The sequence below is a fragment of the Conger conger genome, chromosome 11, assembly GCF_963514075.1.
Source record: "Conger conger chromosome 11, fConCon1.1, whole genome shotgun sequence".
In the NCBI taxonomy this organism is placed as follows: domain Eukaryota; kingdom Metazoa; phylum Chordata; class Actinopteri; order Anguilliformes; family Congridae; genus Conger; species Conger conger.
The window spans coordinates 46,090,962-46,110,045 of NC_083770.1; the positions used below are offsets into that span (position 1 = coordinate 46,090,962).

The 19,084-nt window shown below is 50.5% G+C and overlaps 1 protein-coding gene across 15 annotated transcripts in view; it reads right to left on the bottom strand.

The window, feature by feature from the left end:
* camk2b1 (calcium/calmodulin-dependent protein kinase (CaM kinase) II beta 1) overlaps positions 1 to 19,084 on the bottom strand; it is a 78,427-nt gene that overhangs the window by 31,761 nt on the left and 27,582 nt on the right. For 5 of the 15 annotated variants that reach the window (XM_061259971.1, XM_061259963.1, XM_061259976.1 and 2 more), the window contains exons 7-14: positions 12,294 to 12,396; positions 11,084 to 11,167; positions 9,020 to 9,114; positions 7,360 to 7,482; positions 7,146 to 7,229; positions 6,016 to 6,058; positions 4,506 to 4,583; positions 827 to 864 (exon numbers count right to left, since the gene is read on the bottom strand). In XM_061259971.1, coding sequence (XP_061115955.1) covers positions 827 to 864; positions 4,506 to 4,583; positions 6,016 to 6,058; positions 7,146 to 7,229; positions 7,360 to 7,482; positions 9,020 to 9,114; positions 11,084 to 11,167; positions 12,294 to 12,396 — 648 coding nt within the window. Of the gene's footprint in view, positions 1 to 826; positions 865 to 4,505; positions 4,584 to 6,015; positions 6,059 to 7,145; positions 7,230 to 7,359; positions 7,483 to 9,019; positions 9,115 to 11,083; positions 11,168 to 12,293; positions 12,397 to 17,068; positions 17,142 to 19,084 lie in introns of all 15 variants that reach the window. The other 10 variants (XM_061259970.1, XM_061259966.1, XM_061259961.1 and 7 more) reach the window with 3 other exon arrangements.

A 19,084-nucleotide genomic window follows, 5' to 3' on the forward strand; every position in this document is an offset into this window, starting at 1 on the left:
CACAAGGCTGGGAACACACAGCGCCCAGACAACTGAGCGTGACCGGTGGAGGAGGAGAGAATCGACACTGAATTACACTCTTGTCACTGGGTCTCTGACATGACCAAAGAGCCTGGGATGCCAGCAAGTCCTGCGATGTACCTCGCCTTGTAAGTGAAATCAAACCAACAACATTTCCCCGATAACTGATATACCACGTGTAGATCTAAAATAGGTAACATTATCAGTGTGGTTCAGGTGGATACTGGGTAGTCACTCCAAAAAATAGTTTTCTCAGCAGGAAATCGAATATTTGCAGATCCTCGGTCAGGCTCACAGTCTACCTGACCGTCTCACACACTCACACACTCTCTCTCTCATACACTCTCACACACTCACACTCTCTCTCTCACTCTCTCTCACACACTCACACTCTCTCTCTCACACTCACACTCTCTTACTCTCTCTCACACACTCTCTCTCACTGTCTCTCACACACACTCTCACTATCTCTCTCTCACACACACACACACACTCTCACTCTCTCATACACACACACACTCACACACAGAGCTACACAAAAGAAGCTGCAACCATCAGCAGAGAACCAGAGGCAGTTTTCATCACAAGCAGACACAGCTTACAGAAGATGTGTAATGGGCCCTAAGCGAGGAGAGACGCTGTCGACACACGCACTCAGATCCAGAGCGGCAGCAGCAGCACACGCTAAGCCAGGAGAGAGCGGGAGCGAGAGAGGGAGAGGGAGAGAGAGAAAAGGAGGAGAGGAGAGGAGTGGCGGAGAGAAAGGTCTGTGCGGCGCTTGGCTCTCGAAGGTCTCCTGCCTTACCTTCACATCGGCTTTCTTGTTCAGCAAACTCTTGGCTGCTGCAGAGGGGAAGAGAGAAAGAGAGAAAGAAAGAGAGAGAGAAAGAGAGAGAGAAAGAGAGACAGAGAGAGAGAGAGAGACAGGTTCAGAGGGGTGATGGTAAACAGCGTGCTGTTCAGAGAAGAGACAACATCAAACTGTCCTCTTAATATTCCCTAACTGAAAGCAGTAGAGAGGTAATGCAATTTATGACCCTCAAACCCAACCCATCAGTACGAAGCAGAAACACACACACACACACACCCTGGAGCTCAGGAGAGTGTGGCATTGCTACAACAAGCAGAACAGCAGACAGACACACACGCACACACACATAAAAAAATCGAGGGAATTTTCAGACAGAAAGAGGATTACCCACTTTGAAAGACATCCATCAGGATAATAAATAATGAGTGAGATTGAGAAGGAGGTACGCTGCACGGTATCTGCCATAATACCTCAGAGCGGGGAATTAAACGCTGATTTAATCTGGATATTCAGAGATTGTGCGCGCACACACTCTCACACACGCACACACACACACACACACACACACACACAGCTATTCCAACTCAGTGCCCTGTCTCCAGCTCCTCACAGAGCCAGGAGCCAGCCTCATTAGCGGAAGTGGCGTAACGAGCTAACGAGGCGCGAGCTGGTGCATGATGGGAAACGTGGCCCGGGCGTCCTTCAAGCTCCACGCCCGCCCTGTCAGCCAATCAAACGACCTCTGCATCTAGAGCACCCGCAGCAGGCTGCCCGTGGCATCTACCCTCACCGAGGGGATTAGCATCGGGACGCTACGCTAGGTAAAGGCGCAGACTTTGTCCCGTTTTTATTTTTTTAACAGGAAGTCATGGCGGTGGGGAGGGGATAATAAAGGGGATGATGGCTCGTATTCTGAAGGAAATCAGGCCAGATATCCCGTGTGTGTGTTCCTTTTTCTTTCTTTCTTTTTTTTTTTTTACAACAGAGGACACAGAGATTCTGCGACGGAGACGTTTTTAGCACCTGAGCAGGAAAATGGTCGCACGGTTCGGATAATTTGGACAGGAAAAAACGAGCTTTTGCTTATTTAACAAAAAAACAACTTACGCATAAGCAATGTGGTCGTTCTCTATATAACAGGGGTTCCAGGGACAGTGAGAATATCAGGGATTCTGCCCCCATCTCAGGACAGAGCTCCACACTCTTCAAGGCTGTCAATCAATCACTGGCACTAACAGGCAGAACGGCAGAGTTTCTGCGCTTCAATTGAACTTACTCTACCTTTTTATGAACCATAGTCCTATTTTTAGGGAAAAAAAGCACCCGACTCAATATTCAACATTGGAAATCCTTTGGCCCACGACTCTATATTTAGCTCCTGAAGAGATTATTTTTTGTTTTACAGGTGATGGGGCGGACCCTTAATAAACCCCTCTGCCTCCTTTCTCCACAACCTGGAAGCGTAGTTCCCTGTCAGCTCAGAGGGGGGGCGCTGTTTCCCCACAGCACACACCCGGAGGGGCCGCTTACCTTGGCACACATTACAGAAGCCACAGGAAGGACAGAACGGAGAAAAAGGAGAGATTAAGAGAAAGAGAAGTCACAGTGAAGAGGAGACCCTGAAATAAAGCGTGAAGGAGAACGGGGCTCAAGGGTAGGGGGTTCAAATCCAAGCAAATTGTTTCCGCGGTGACGCGGCTACCATCGGCGAATCGTATTCACTCCCACCAGGAGGAACGGCCTACTGGTCACAGAGCCAACGACGGTGGACCAGAACGAGATTACAGCTGGACCCCCCTCCCCCACAATCAAACTACCACTGTGCCCCCCAAAATCACCACACCCAAACCATTCTGAGTAGGCACAAGGCCTTCTGCCAACCACGGCTCATGTCTGTTCAACTTGCTGCAATACGTGGACAGGTAACAATGACCTGAGGATTATCAACAGGCCAATTAAATTCACTCACCCAGCACTTTATTAGGTATTTCTACTGTACTGTAGCCTATCCACTGAGAGTTATGATGCGTTGTGTGTTCAGAGATGCTCTTCTGCATACCACTGTTGTAATGTGTGGTTATTTGCATTACTGTCAACTTCCTGTCAGCTTTGACCAATCAGGCCCTTCTCCTCTGACAGCTCTCATTAACAAGGCGTTTCTGTCTGCAGAACTGTTTTTTTTGCACCACTGTTTGCAAACTCTAGAGATCAGCAGTTTCTGAGATACTCAAACCACCCTGCCAGCCACCAACAATCATTCCACGGTCAAAGTCACTTATATCACATTTTTACCCTATTCTGATGGTTGATGTGAACATTAGCTGAAGCTGCTGACCCATATGTACATGACTGTATGCATTGCACTGCTGCCATATAATTGGCTGATTAGATAATCGCATGAATAAGTAGGTGTAACAAGGAAAAAATGTTCCTAATAAAGTGCTCGGTGAGTGTGTGTCCTCTTGCTCAGACTTGTGAAACAGGGATATGTGTAGCACAGTCAGGCCGAGAGGCTCCCAGCTACGGGCCTCTCCATAGCCAAACAGGAAACGCGAAATGGCAGCGCATGAATATTTCATTGGGCAAATATTACTCTGGCGAAGGTTTAACCGAGATCCCACAGCCCCACAGCACCTCCCCGGACTGCTTCACTTATCACAGCCTTTAATTGCCTCGTTGCAGTAATGGTTACATACGCATCGCATCTGCTGGAAATGCTAGATACTATTTAGCCTTTCGGCGAACTGGGCAGTAGGTGCACTTAGGGGTTGGAAAAGGCGAGCATTGCTGGGCTGAATGGCCTGTTCTGGCCATTGCCTTATGTAATGTTATGTTATGCTGCTGTACAGAGAAACGACGTTGAAAAATAAGTCACTTGGCTTCATCTACCACATGCGAGAGTTCATTCAAATCTCCCAGAGTAGCTTTTCGGTAGGCTAGACATTCATGTAGAACCCCCTAACCTTACATATAAAATTTACAGACAAAGCTTCTGACATGCATCATGTCTCCATCACAGTCACCCCCCCCCCGTTGCATCACATGCACCAGGCCAGTGCCCCATGCAGCATTCAGCAGGCCAGCAGATCAGCAGGCCAGCAGGAGGGCCATACCATCCTTCAAATAATACGGGGGGGGGGGAGCTTGGCTTGTCCCACAATCAAAAAACGAGGCAGGGAGAGACAGAAGTGTAAGAAAAGGAAGTTGGGACATGGGCGGGGAAAGAGAGGAGAGGTAGAGGAGGCTGGAAAAGACTGGAGAAACTCGGCATGGAAAGAGAGAGAGAGAGAGAGCAAGAGAGAGCAAGAGAGAGAGAACGAGAGCCGGCCCACGGAAGGCTGGAGGGAAAAATGAAGTGAGTAACAGAAAGGGAAAGAAGGAAGGAAAGAAAGGGAGGAAAGAGAGGGACAGAGAGGAGGTCGCTCATGCACGGCCCTGTTGGGGTCAAAATGGAGGATGTGGAGGTGAGAGGAGAGCGCGACAGCTGCCCCGTCTGAAGGAGGAAGTCAGAGCCGGGCTGGAAGGAAGCGGGGGTTGGCGGTCCGCGGCGAGTGCCTCATGCTTTGAGCTCCATGCTGAACGGACGGAGAAACGGTGGGGGGGGGAGGGATGAGGGAGGGATGGAGCGAAGCGTGGGGCAGGAGAGGGCGCCCTCTAGCGCGCGGGCGGCTACCTTGCTCCACCAGCCCCGCGGCGGCACCGGCCGCGGCTGCCACGGAGACGGAGGCGGGAGCCGTGGTCTGGCGGCCCACTGAGTCCCCGACCACAACAACAACAACCACCACCACCACCACCACCACCACCACGACAGCCCAGAGAAAGAAGGAAAGGGGGGGGGGGAGGAGAGAAGAACAATCCGTTAGTGTGAGAACGAGGGGGGGGGGATTAAAAGACAAGAAGGGGGGGGAAGGAGGGGGCAAGGTGGGAAAAAAACACAGCGGCGGATTTTAATTGGTCGAGGAAGGCACGTGGGCGGAGCTCTGCGTGCAAGCCTTTGGGCCTCTGTCGCCGTTCTGAAACAGAAGTGGTTTATTTAGCCCGCCAGTGTGCCGCCCGCAGAGTGGACCGAGCTTTTGTTGAGCACAGGTTCCAGACAGTGAATCTTTTTACCCCCCGCAGTCTGAAATGACAGCGGGAGATTGGACCCTGGAGTGCAGAGCAGAGCAGTGACATCACAGACCCCCCCATCCCCCCCCCCCCCAGGAGACCAGAGAGCTCACTGAGTTAATGAGGTCCCACCGGAGAGAGAGAGAGAGAGAGAGAGAGAGAGAAGAGAGAGGGCGGAGAGAGAGGGCTCAGACAACCCCTACATCCTCTGCCCTCCGCCCTCCACCCGTCACTGTGTGTGTGTGTGTGTGTGTGTGTGTGTGTGTGTGCATGAGTCTCACTGCGTGTGCGTGTGCACGTGTGAACGTGTGCGTGTGCGTGTGTGTGAAAAAGTAGTGGTGGGAGCAGTTCCATCACAGACATTCTAACAGCGGCCTGTCATAACCACCAGCACACCTGCGTGACAGACAGTCAGAATGCACACACACTCATGCCGTTACCTTCGCCCAGAACACGCCGGAAAGGACCCGAATGGACACACACCGCGTTCCCTCACAAACGGAGCCACGGCCAGTGAGTGTGTGGCCCGAGAGGGATACCCGTGAATGCAGAACGAGGAGCAGAGGGATACCCCTGAAAACTACAGCCCCTGACGAGCAGGCCAATGACCACACCCCGACCATGATATCATCACTCCTGTGAAGCGCTCCGTAGGCGGAGGGAGGCGAGCGCACTTTCAGCGTGAGTGTCCTACAGAGCCACGGACCCCTCCATCACTGCAGTGAAGTTACTCTTCAGCACATCCTCAGACAGGTGATTAAGCCGCGTGGGTGTTAGGGGCCGAACTCGCTCATTACGATGACTAAACGGACGTGTGTACATGAGATCACTTTTTTAAAAAAGGATCACGAATCCTTTCAACTGCCGTACTGTTCTGACAATACCGCGGTCCCAGACCAGCAAACGACGCCGCGTCAAAGACAAACAGACAATCCTCCTGTTTGGAAAAGTAACAATACTCCAGAGGCTTTCTCTACTCCCATATGGGGAGAGGAGAGGAGCAGCTTGATGTTATATTTAAGGAGGGGGGGAGATTTGGAGAAAATGGTGGGTGGGGGGGGGTGTCTCCTACTTACCAGAGAAGTTCCGAGACACCAGCATGGTGGTAAGAATGGCCCCCTGCGGGAGAGATAAGGCAGGTCACCCTCACACCACACAGCCCCCCCAACTCCATATCAGACGCTAACCTCTCACCAGACCTGGGGCAATTATGTTTTGGATTCAAATATTTTACTATGCTTTACCGAGCTTGACTGCAGCCTAGGAAACACTCTGAGAACCCTGCCTTCCGGTCATCTTGGTCGCCTCGATTCCACCAGGCGAGATGAATCGAACACAGAAAAGTATATGAATCCAATCGCAAAGAATTACATAATTGACCCAGGTCTGCTTTTCCCATTCATTCGGGACCACTGCAAACCCTAAACTGGGTTATTCACGCCGATGCAGAGCTGGCCATTGATTTTCTCTTTCTTTCTGGGGGGCTTTTTTTAGGGCTTTTGTCCTCATTACGTGTTTAATAGTTTACTGGCCTGGACTGAGTGTGGCACTCAGCCCGAATCTCGCAAAACACTGCTGCCATGTGTCAGTTGTTTCGGCTGTGGACACGATGTCTTGCAAGCGTCAGTACTGTGAGTCTGTGAATGAAACACCTGGCTGGTGTCTGTCATTCATGGCTGGGTATTAGTAAGATGGCAGGTGTCTGTAGTCCATGGCTGTGTGTTAATAAGATGGCAGGCGTCTGTAGTCATGGCTGGGTGTTAATAAGATGGCAGGTGTCTGTAGTCCATGGCTGTGTGTTAAGATGGCAGGTGTCTGTAGTCCATGGCTGTGTGTTAAGATGGCAGGTGTCTGTAGTCCATGGCTGTGTGTTAATAAGATGGCAGGTGTCTGTTGTTCATGGCTGGGTATTGATAAGATGGCAGGTGTCTGTAGTTCATGGCAGTGTATTGATGAGATGGCAGGTGTCTGTAGTTCATGGCTGTGTATTGATGAGATGGCAGGTGTCTGTAGTTCATGGCTGTGTATTGATGAGATGGCAGGTGTCTGTAGTTCATGGCTGGGTATTGATGAGATGGCAGGTGTCTGTAGTTCATGGCTGTGTATTGATGAGATGGCAGGTGTCTGTAGTTCATGGCTCGGTATTGATGAGATGGCAGGTGTCTGTAGTTCATGGCTGGGTATTGATGAGATGGCCATGGCAAACCTTCAGTTTCCTCCTGGCGTTGAACTTCTTCAGGCACTCCACTGTCTCCTGTCTGTGCATCATAGAGGCTACAGTAGAGCGTTGCTGTGAGAGAGAGAGAGGAGCATTAGGATCAGTGTGTGTGTGTCTGTGTGTGTGTGTGTGTGTGTGTGTGTGTGTGTGTGTGAGTATATGCTTTCTGCGTATGCGCACGGCTCTCGGAGGGGACACTCACGCAGACCCATGGGTGTTTGAGAGCCTCCTGGGCGGTGATCCTCTTGGCGGGGTTGATGGTCAGCATCTGGTTGATCAGGTTCTTGGCTTCAGGGGTGACCGTGTCCCACTCAGGGGAGGGGAACTGCAGGAGCAGGAAAGAGTGTGTGTGTGTGTGCATGCATGTGTAAGTGTGTGCGTGAATGTGTGTGTGTGTGTGTGTGTGTGTGCGCGCGTAAATGTTTGTGTGTGTGTATGAGTGGGTGTGTATTCGTGTATGTGTGTGTGCGTGAATGTTCGTGTGTGTGCACGTGAATGTGTATGTGCGTGCGTGCCCGTGAGAAAGGAAAGAGAGTTAGTCATTGCTCACAGATCATACACTTTCCCAGCTACAAAGACTGACACTGTATCCCAGCTACACCATATCCCAGCTACACAGAGTGACACTGTATCCCAGCCACACCGTATCCCAGCTACACAGAGTGACACCGTATCCCAGCTACACAGTGACACTGTATCCCAGCTACACAGAGTGACACTGTATCCCAGCTACACAGTGACACCATATCCCAGCTACACAGAGTGACACTGTATCCCAGCTACACAATGACACCATATCCCAGCTACACATAGTGACACTGTATCCCAGCTACACAGTGACACCATATCCCAGCTACACAGAGTGACACTGTATCCCAGCTACACAATGACACCATATCCCAGCTACACAGGGTGATCTGCTAGTGTCTGTGAGCTGAACCGAATGCACTGAAGAGACTTAATTCCAGTCATTTAGTAAAACCCTTTATCAGAAGGAGGTCACATGAATATGGAACAGGCAAACGCTTTCTGTTCATTTAAAATATGAAAGAGGTTATCTGGTTACATAAGCCACATTTAAATAAGAGACAACGTGTGAGTCATGTGGGAGAAGCAGCAAGGGAGAGAAGTGTGATACGGAGAGAGAGAGAGCGAGTGAGACCGAGGGAGAGGAGAGCGAGAGAGATAGGCAGAGAGAGAGAGAGATACGCAGAGAGGAAGAGAGATAGGCAGAGAGAGAGAGATCAGCAGAGAGGAAGAGAGAGAGATAGGCAGAGAGAGAGAGGGAAAGGCAGAGAGGAAGAGAGAGGAATGAGGGAGAGACAAAGAAGGATCGACAGAGGATAAAGAGAATTAGAAAGAGAGTGACACGGTGGGCAGTCCAGGTTCAGAGAGTAAAAGGCCTCCCAGGTATTTAGTTCCGATCACCTGGATTTGTTCATTAGCGCACTAATTCAGCCAGGAGGTAGAGCTAATTAGTGAAAGGAGCCGGCCGAGTTACTGGGAGGCGTCTTGCTCTCTGTCCCCTGGACCTTTCCACCTCTCGGGAGAGACGCAGTGAGACCTAGCTCACACTCGCGAGACCAGCATCTGCGGTATGCTAGTTTTGGAAGTTGACGTGTTCTTCAAGGGTTTCCGATTGTATCTGTATCTGTGGGGGCGGCCCGCGGCGTAGTGGTTAAGGTAAATAACCGGGACACACGCACGGTCGGTGATCCCGGTGTAGCCACAATAAGATCCGCACAGCCCAGGGGAGGATTGTCTCCTGCTTAAGTCTAATCAACCATACGTCGCTCTGGATAAGAGCGTCTGCTAAATGCCTTGTAATGTAATGTAATGTAATGTAATGTGATGACACTCACGTCGTAGGCCCCTGCTTTGATCTGCTGGTAGAGCTTGTGCTGATCCTCGTCCCAGAAGGGGGGGTATCCCACCAGCAGGATGTACAGGATCACGCCTGGGCCAAGTACAGGTGAGGGAAACACTGTCACCCGCGCTGACTGCACCGCTGACATGGCTAAGGCCGGTTTATGTGTGTGACCGATGACGTTGCTGGCGGCATACACTCAGTGAACACTTTATTAGGTATTTATTTTGGAGGTTTTTTTTTTTTACTTTTATTAAGTCTTCTGCTGCTGTAGCCTATCCACTAAAAGGTTTCACGCGTTGCGTGTTCAGAGATGCTCTTCTGCATACCACTGTTGGAATCTGTGGTTATTTGTGTTACTGTCAGCTTCCTGTCAGCTTTGACCAGTCTGGCTCTTCTCTCATTAGCAACTCATTCTGCCCACAGAACTGCTGTTCACTGGATGTTTTTTCAATATTTGCATTAACAAGCTGGTGTACAGGTTCTACCTAATAAAGTGCTTAGTGAGTGTATATATTTTTGCTAAGGACAATGACCACAGTCTTCGTCTGGCAGCAACAGAACTTTCACAAATGTTCTGCAGAGTTTTCTGTAGAGCAACACTCTGGACTATAACCTGGCCTTGACAATAAACTAACTCAGGGGTGAATGAGAAGCAAGAATCATCACTAGCAGGGATAACAGAATGTATACTGTACTCTGAAGTGTGCAATGTTCATTTTGTACATTACAAGGATTCCACATGCAACTTGTACTGATGCCAGCCTCTGTGTGTTTGCACAGTATGTGCGCTCCTGTATACTGTATGCATGTGTGTTATTGACCATGTTTGTGAGTGTGTACACATGCTTGGGTGTATGTGTGTGAGTGTGTGTATGTGTGTATAAGTGTGTGTGTGTGTGTATGTGTGTGTGAGTGTGTATATGTGAGTGTGTAAGTGTGTGTATGTGTGTATGTGAGTGTGTGTGTGTGTGTGTGTGTGTGAGTGTATGTATGTGAGTGTGTGTGTGTGTGTGTGTGTGTATGTATGCAAGTATATGTGTGTGAGTGTGTGTATATGTTTAAGTGTGTGTATGTGTGTATGTGAGTGTGTGTGTATGTATGTGAGTATATGTGTGTGAGTGTGTGTGAGTGTGTGTCAGTGTGTCAGTGTGTGTATATGTGTGAGTGTGTGAGTGTGTGTGAGTGTGTTAGTGTGTGAGTGTGTGTGAGTGTGTGTATATGTGTAAGTGTGAGTATATATGTGTGAGTGTGTGTTTATGTGTAATTGTGTGTGAGTGTGAGTGTGTGTATATGTGTAAGTGTGAGTATATGTGTGTGAGTGTGTGTATATGTGTTAGTGTGTGTGAGTGTGTGTATATGTGTAAGTGTGAGTATATGTGTGTGAGTGTGTATATGTGTAAGTGTGTGTGAGTGTGTGTGTGAGTGTGTGTATATGTGTAAGTGTGTGTGAGTGTGTGTGTGAGTGTGTGTATATGTGTAAGTGCGTGTGAGTGTGTGTGAGTGTGTGTATATGTGTAAGTGTGTGTGAGTGTGTGTGTGAGTGTGTGTATATGTGTAAGTGTGTGTGTGTGTGTGTGTGTGTGTGAGTGTGTGTGAGTGTGTGTATATGTGTAAGTGTGTGTGTGTGTTTGTGTGTGTGTGTGAGTGTGTGAGTGCGTGTATATGTGTAAGTGTGTGTGTGTGTGTGTGTGTGTGTGTGAGTGTGTGTGTGTGTGTGTGTGTGTGTGAGTGTGTGAGAGTGTGTATGTGTGTATATGTGGAAGTGTGTGTGTGTGTGTGTGTGTGTGTGTGTGAGTGTGTGAGAGTGTGTATGTGTGTATATGTGGAAGTGTGTGTGTGTGTGTGTGAGTGTGTGTGTGAGTGTGAGTGTGTGTGTGTGTGTGTGTGTGTGAGTGAGTGTGTGTGTGTGAGTGTGTGAGTGTGTGTGTGTGTGAGTGTGTATATGTGTAAGTGTGTGTGTGTGTGAGTGAGTGTGTGTGTGTGTGAGTGTGAGTGTGTGTGTGTGTGTGTGTGTGTGTGTGAGTGAGTGTGTGTGTGTGAGTGTATTCTCTCTCACCGCAGGCCCAGATGTCCACAGGCTTGCCATAGGCCTCCTTCCGCAGCACTTCAGGGGACAGGTACCCTGGCGTCCCGGCAAACCCTGCCACATGGCAACACACACACACACACACACACACGGTCAGACCCCGCTGCACACCCGCAGTTGGACACCAGTCTTCCAGTGCAACACAGATCCTCGCCTCAACAAGCAAATTCTCAGCTTAAACACAGACCTATTTTAAAACGTTCATACATTTAATCTTAATTTGTTATGGGACTTGTTAAAATGGTGGCATTTTACTCAAAGGAAATAAACACACCTACCAATTTGAACTTGGCCAGCCTTTAAAATATTATTGCCAATGGTACACAGCCATTTCTTATTCACAGACTTCCTTATCCACTGCGACTTCAATGTATTCACAAATAACCCATTTAATATAAACAACCCAGTTCCGGACATTTCACATGAGAAAATAAGGTTTAGTGCACTGATTGTACTGTACAGTGGTTGCTGCACTGATCGAGATTGGGGCCAGAATTTTTGTGGTAACAAAGCTACGTGTGAAAGTACTCTACCAAACTGTCATCAAACCATATGTAAGACTGAAGTCCGTGTTCACTGTATTGCAAAAACAGTGTTTTTCTGATCGAGGTCCTCAGCTAACCTTGGAGGGTAGCGGCGTGGGCAGTTGGTGTTTTTTCACTTTAATTTAGACCCAGGAAAGGAGGTGGGGTGTGTAACCTGTGAAATCAGCCTCTGATTAACTGATTAACACCAGATTCCAGCAGACAGCCCACCAGAGCCCTCCTGGTCCAAGGTCCAGCAGTGATTTAGATGTCTGCCGCACCGCCCCTGACCTGCCGGAGAACGCTTTAAGCAAAGCAGGCATTTCAAACTGCAGTCCGGGAGGGCCCCGGTGTCTGCAGACTGTTCAATCAGCAGCCAATTTAGGCCCAGGAAACAAGGTTAATGTCCTCTTCAGCCAATCAATGGCTCAGTTTGAGCACTTAAGCGCTGAAGTACACCTGACACTGCCCTCCAGGGTCGGGTTGGGGAACTCTGCTCTAAACTGCAGGCTGTGGTAATGGCTTCAGTCAGTCCCATAGCTGCACTAGCAGCCTGGCAGAGAGACAGGCTCTGCCCCTGTGTTGGGGGTCTGGGGGGGAAGGGGGGGGGGGGGGGGGGGGGGGGGGGGGGTGTTGTCGCCACGGCGATCACATACCGAACCAGGCCTGCTGATCCCCCTGCACCTCGATGGCCAGCCCGAAATCGGCCAGCTTAACGGCTGCGTTCTTACACTTACTGGCCAGGAGCAGGTTCTCTGGCTGAGGGGGGGAGAGAGGGTCACTAAGGTTACTGCTATCATCACCACATCACACACACACACTGTATACACGCAGGAACACACACACACACACACACATACCAGACGCACACGCACACGTGCACGCAGATACGTGCACACACACACAAAGACGCACACCCACAGACACACATAATACACACGCAAAACACACAATCAAATACGCAGGACTGCATGACGCAAACAAGAACTACTGTATACGGAATCCGCAGCATATCATAAGAGGTCTATGTGTGGAGGAACAGGCCGTGTGAAACAGGAGCTATAAAAGAACGCAGCACCCAAATCTGTGGAGAGTGAGGAGTGGTTTTTCCCCGCCACACCTCGTGGCGGCCCGGGTTCCCAGCCCGTCTCCCTGCGGTGGGGGGGGGTTTATTTTCGCTGTTTTTTGTCTCGGGCCGGTGTGGGTGCGAGAGCTCCATTCAGCGTCCCAGATTAGGGGAAGTCTCATTAATCTCTGTCAGCAGCGCGGCGTAACTGCGCCAGGCACACTGGTGCCCCACCACTGCGGCGTTTCCGCCTCCTCTCTCTAACACGTTTGGCACACGCAAACACACACGCACGCGCAAGCACACACATACACACACATGCACGCACACACACACATGCGCACACACATACACACACACACTCACACACACATACACACACACACTCACACACGTGCACGCACACACACACATGCGCACACACATACACGCACACGCTCACACACGTGCACGCACACACACACGCGCACACACATACACACACACACTCACACACGTGCACGCACACACACACATACACGCACACACACATGCGCACACACATATACACACACACACTCACACGTGCACGCACACATACACACACACACTCACACACGTGCACGCACACACACACATGCGCACACACACTCACACACGTGCACGCACACATAAACACACACACACACACACACACACGCACCTGCGCACACACGCACGCACGCACACACACATGCACACACGCACGCACGCACATGCACACGCACACACACAAGCACACACATACACATACGCACACACACACAGACGTGCACACACATACACACACATATACACACGCCATCTGGAAGGTGGGGAGCTCGGTGGATGGGGCGGTGTGGGGGTGTGTGTGTGTGGGGGTGTCACCGGCTCCCCTGCATTGCAGCAGAGGTAGCTTCTGTCACTGCGGCCACCCCCCCACACCCCACACCCCACACCCCCCCTTCATTCTCCTGCTCCTGAGGAGTCTCAGAGCAAAGACCGGTGTTCGCTCTTCTTCTCTCGAACAGAAGAGCAAAACGCTGCCCTCTCCGCAGCCAAACCCCACTGGCAGCAACTTAACACGGTTAAACCAGGACCCCCCCTGCTTGAGTGAGTGAGGTGTGCTTTGTTCGGGTCGGATTGAAAGCCGACAGGACAGCAGATCTCCAGGAGCAGGGCCGGGCAGCCCTGCTTTTGCTGTTGAATGAGGTGCGCTGTTAGGATTGGAGCGAAAACCTGCAGGACGGTAGATCTCCGGGAGCAGGGCTGAATTAAACGGTTGCACATATGCCTGCTAATGGATCGGCAGTCTGAGGCACCAGGCTCTTCATTAGTGTGATTTACAGCCACTCGGGGAATTCATTCAGCAATTTAGAGCCCATTACATTACAGGCACATCAGAAAGCCTGAGCCTCTCTCTCACTTTGTTACACAAACACACACGCAGGGCGACATCGGCTGAGGAGGTAAGTCATCTGGCGGTCGGAGGGTTGCCGGTTCGATCCCACCCGGGGTGTGTCGAAGTGTCCCTGAGTGAGACACCAAACCCACAATTACTCCTGACGAGCTGGTCGGTCGGTGCCTTGCACGGCAGCCAATCGCCGTAGGTGTGTGAATGGGTGAATGAGAAGCATCAATTGTACAGCGCTTTGGATGAAGGCGCTATATAAATGCCAACCATTTACCATTCAAACACACACACGCAGCTGTGGAAACACACATCCTTCTGGCAGTGGAGCAAAACTCTGTCATGACAGTCGTATTCTTCCTTCACTGCCGCTTTGAGAAGGTGTGGCTTGTAGGTTCTGCATTTCCAGTCTTCAGATTCACCTTACATTATCACTCACTCATAGCCAATACCCAGCTGAGGCCCAGGGGTATTGTGACCAGAGGGGGGCGCTACTGGGGGAATATCCTATCCCTCCACAGTGGACATTGAGGCCAAATGTACATCATCCCACTGGACCTGCATTGACCTCTGCTTTAGTCTGATATCGAAACAAATGGTGTCAATAAAGCCTGGAGAAGAACAGTGAAGCCTTGAGTCCACAGTTAAGGCCTTGAAGGACCCACAACTAGTGTGACACACACACACACACACACACACACACAGAAACAGACAATCACACATAGACACACGTACACACACAGAAAGAGACCCACACACACATTCATTTTGTACTCCGGCAACACCGATTGGTCTCAGCTCGAGCCAATCGCTGCGCACGTTCAGGCCCTGCGCGGGACCCGCAGGAGCCAAAAACCCCCCGAAGGTCTCCGAGGTTATAAAGTAGGCCAGGCCTCGCTCCGCTGAGGTGAGAAAGTGGGTCGGAGAGCGGAGCGGAAGGAGCGTGGGGAGGCGCGATCGATCCCTGCGCCTCCTTTCTGCGCCTCCCCTCTGCGCCTCCCCTCTGCACCTCCTCTCTGCGCCTCCCCTTCTGCGCCTCCCCTCTGCGCCTCCTCCGGGAGACGCACAACCCTGCCGGCTCAAACTCAAACTCCCTCGGACCGCCTCCTCGGCACACGCCGTACGGAGAGGAGCCGTCTGACCTAACAGCCGCCGACTCCCAGAAACTGGCATAGTGCCTTTTTAATTTGGAAAGGGACAAATCTAAATTTACACCACTGTAAGCGTACTGTACGGTGCAGCACCAGGACTATGACCCAGCACTTACGCCATAAGCCAAATTTTCTCCAGTTACAAATCTTGAACTATAACTTCTGCTGACTATTACAGTTAGCCCATTTTAAAGGGCAGTGTCACACACTATAAAGACTTCCCACCGTGTTATATACAGTATGAATTACTGAAGAAAAAGCTACTACTGTATGATCCTAATGTGAAGTGATGTGCAGTATGCTTACAGGGTTTGACAAATATGATTCAAGTCACACACACACACACACAAAAAAGCTGTTTGTGCTGATAACACCACCCATTTATGGAAAAATATTGCGCTGTTTGTCTGAAGTAAGGTTATACCTCAGGTACCTCTTGGTAGAAAATAGGCCTAATTAAGTGACAGAAGAAAAATCAAGAGAAGAAAGTGTACTGTATGTTTCACAGCGTACTGGTTATGTGTACGTTTCACAGCGTACTGGTACAATGTCAAAAGTCAAAGTTTACACATCATCAAGGGAGAGAAAAAGAGTAATGCATTGTTCACATAGGAGAATACATGAACACACACACAGGATACACCGAACAGGTAAAGTCTTCACACCATCGTTGAGACTCATGCACAGCACGGACACAAACACAGGGCATGCAGAATGCAAGGCAAGACAGCCGGCAAGCCAGATCCGCAGGGCCTCAGACAGGAAGACTGTGATCGCTGGGTTCACTTCACGTCTCGGACCTGGACTTAAATCCAAGCCCTCCAAGCCTCACAAAACCCCAATACCGTATACGTAGGCTACTCAAACATAATTACGTAATGCTGAAACCAAAACTTTCGTGCCACTCACATCAGTCTTACTCATAGTGCACTTGAGAAGCAGAATAAGTTTCCCAAAGACGTTAGTACGGCGTGCACATCCCCACGACGTGAATGGAACTACGTCAAAGGGGCTCGTGAAACGCAAAGAAACTGCCCAGTTTTCAGATGCAAGAAGAAGAAGAAGGTTCACATACCAAAATCAGACGAAAACAGGGTCGCTCAAACCTGAACAGAAGGCACACGTGTGCCAACGGACCTGCCAGCTGCAACTAATTCAGCATCCCTCACTATGCTCACTCCATTCAAGGGAGGGCCTCAGTCAGAAGAGAACACAGAAAACACGGGCTTCTGTGCAGTTGCAGGAGAACGAGCTAGACACCAATATTTCATGTGTGTCTGGGTAAAACAAAAGGGCCTTTTCTTTTGAACAGCATTGAAGTGAATTTTTCTGACTGTATGACTACACTTTTTTTGTCTTTTTTTTATTTTATCTTTGAATACAAATGGGACACTTCATGATACGCCATTCCATTATTCCCAATGCCTGCCTTCCCTCTCTTTGGTCGTGCTTTGAAGGTTATTGGCTGAAGGTTATGAGTCTCAAGTTGATGACGACAGTAACATAGGTTTTTAGACGTTTTACACACCACACACACACACACACACACACACACAACACATACTGTATACACAACTACAGGAAACACAATCACCGTGCGGAATCTCCTTAATCGCAGGTAAGGAAAGACAACTGCTTACATTCAGAAACCTTTGGGCTTCACAACAGAGGGTGACACTCAACCTTACAACCTTTACATGTGGCACAATCCACAAAGTGATGACCAGAGACGCACACACATATACACACACACACACACACACACACACACACACACTCCACAGTAAAACCGGACCTGCCACTCACCTTCAGGTCTCGGTGCACCACGCCCATTTGATGGCAGTGAAGCACCGCCTCCAGGATCTGCTGGATGCAATGACTGCATGCAAACACCAGGGGGCGCATGTTAGTCTGAGCAGCATTACAACAACCCCGTGCACAGGCCAAGAAGGTGGGGGGGAAAGGGAGGGGGGGGGTGGGGGGGGTCCCTGCCGAAACATACACACTCCTGCCTCTCCCCAGCCCAGCCCACCCCACTGCCCAACACACACACACGCACACACACACACACACACACCTTCCAGCTCCCCAACCAATCAAAATGCAGAACACAACATCCCTCAGTGCCTTGAACCCCTAGGGCGAACCAATACAACTGCGTTTTCAGCCATTTTCACTTCACAGAGCAAAATGTGTCAAGGCGAGTGTCTAACAGGGCAGGGAAGTCAATGCGGACCTTTTCCGGCAAGAGACTTCCGAAGCCGTGAACACACAGGCCACGGTGACGGACATGCCACTGCCCGTCAGGTGTAGGAAGCGATCCCCAAATGGTGAAGTGAAAACAGCAGCCCTGCGACTCGCAGATCATTGGGCCAGTGTTAGTGCAGATGCATGCTGGGAGATGGAGTAGTCTGAGCTTGGTGGCAGTGGAGCGGGACTACACTGGTCAGGAGAGGCAGGGCTGTGTATGCAACCCAGTGAATGGCCAGAGTGTGGAGGGGGGGTGGGGGGGGTGGGGGAAGGGGGGGGTAAACGCTGGCCAAAAAAATGAATACAAATAAAAACACTTCAGTCACTCAGTTTTCCCATGTAATCTGCTATCTGTTACAGCCGTACTCATGAATAGCATGAAATCATTCTCTGGCTCTACTTAGTGGAGGCTCTTGGGTCAAATGAACAGACACAGGTGAACGTTGTCTAGTAGGAGGGGCAGGGGCAGGGGCAGGGGCAGGGGGCAGGGGCAGGGGCAGGACAAGTAGTAGGGGGGGTAAGGTCCTGTATGCCTCATTTAACACAAAAGTGTGCCATACAGACACCATCACCACTGAACGCCCCTACACTCTCCGCACACGTCACAGTCCTGTGACCGCTAACTGCTCTCACAAGCCAACGCGGGCAGCCTGGAGCGTAGTGGCGAAGGTACATGACTGGGACCCGCAAGGTCGGTGGTTCAATCTCGCTGTGGCCACGATAAGATCCGCACAGCCGTCGGGGGCCCTTGAGCAAGGCCCTTAACCCCGCATTTTCTCCAGCGGGGGGGGGGGGACTGCCCCCCTGCTTAGTCTAATCAATTGTAAGTCGCTTTGGATTAAAAGCGTCAGCTAAATAACATGTAATGTAACGTACAGTGGGCAGTGGCGTGCTGCACAGGATGGCGAGGAGAAATCTGAGCTGTGCACATCCCACCATATATCAAACACGTGTGGTACATGTGTGTGCATATATGTACATGAACGGGGCCCCGGTGCCGTTACATGCACACGTGGTGTTGTTGCGAGCGCATGTGTACACGTGTACGGGGCGACATGGCTCAGGCAGTGAGAGCAGTCGTCTCATTGGCTCAGGCAAGTAAGAGCAGTCGTCTCATTGGCTCAGGCAGTAAGAGCAGTCGTCTGGCAGTCGGAGGGTTTGCCGGTTCGAGGGTTTGCCGGTTCGATCCCCCGCCGGGCTGTGTCGAAGTGTCCCTGAGCAAGACACCTAACCCCCAAAATGCTCCTGACGAGCTGGTCGGTTGGCCTTGCATGGCAGCCAATCGCCGTCGGTGTGCGAGTGTGTGTATGAATGGGTGAATGAGAAGCATCAATTGTACAGCGCTTTGGATAAAGGCGCTATATGAATGCCAACCATTTACCATTTACATGCACATACCTCCTGGCGGAGAATGAGGCTGTCAGTCTGAGCGTGAGGAGGGAGGGGGGGTTATTCAGAGCTGCTGGCCGTCAGAGGGGTTTAACCACATGTTCCTGTGAGTGTCTTCCTATTGTAAATACCTCAGGCTAATAAAATAATTCATCTGATATGACATTTAGTGCTCGGGTTGCA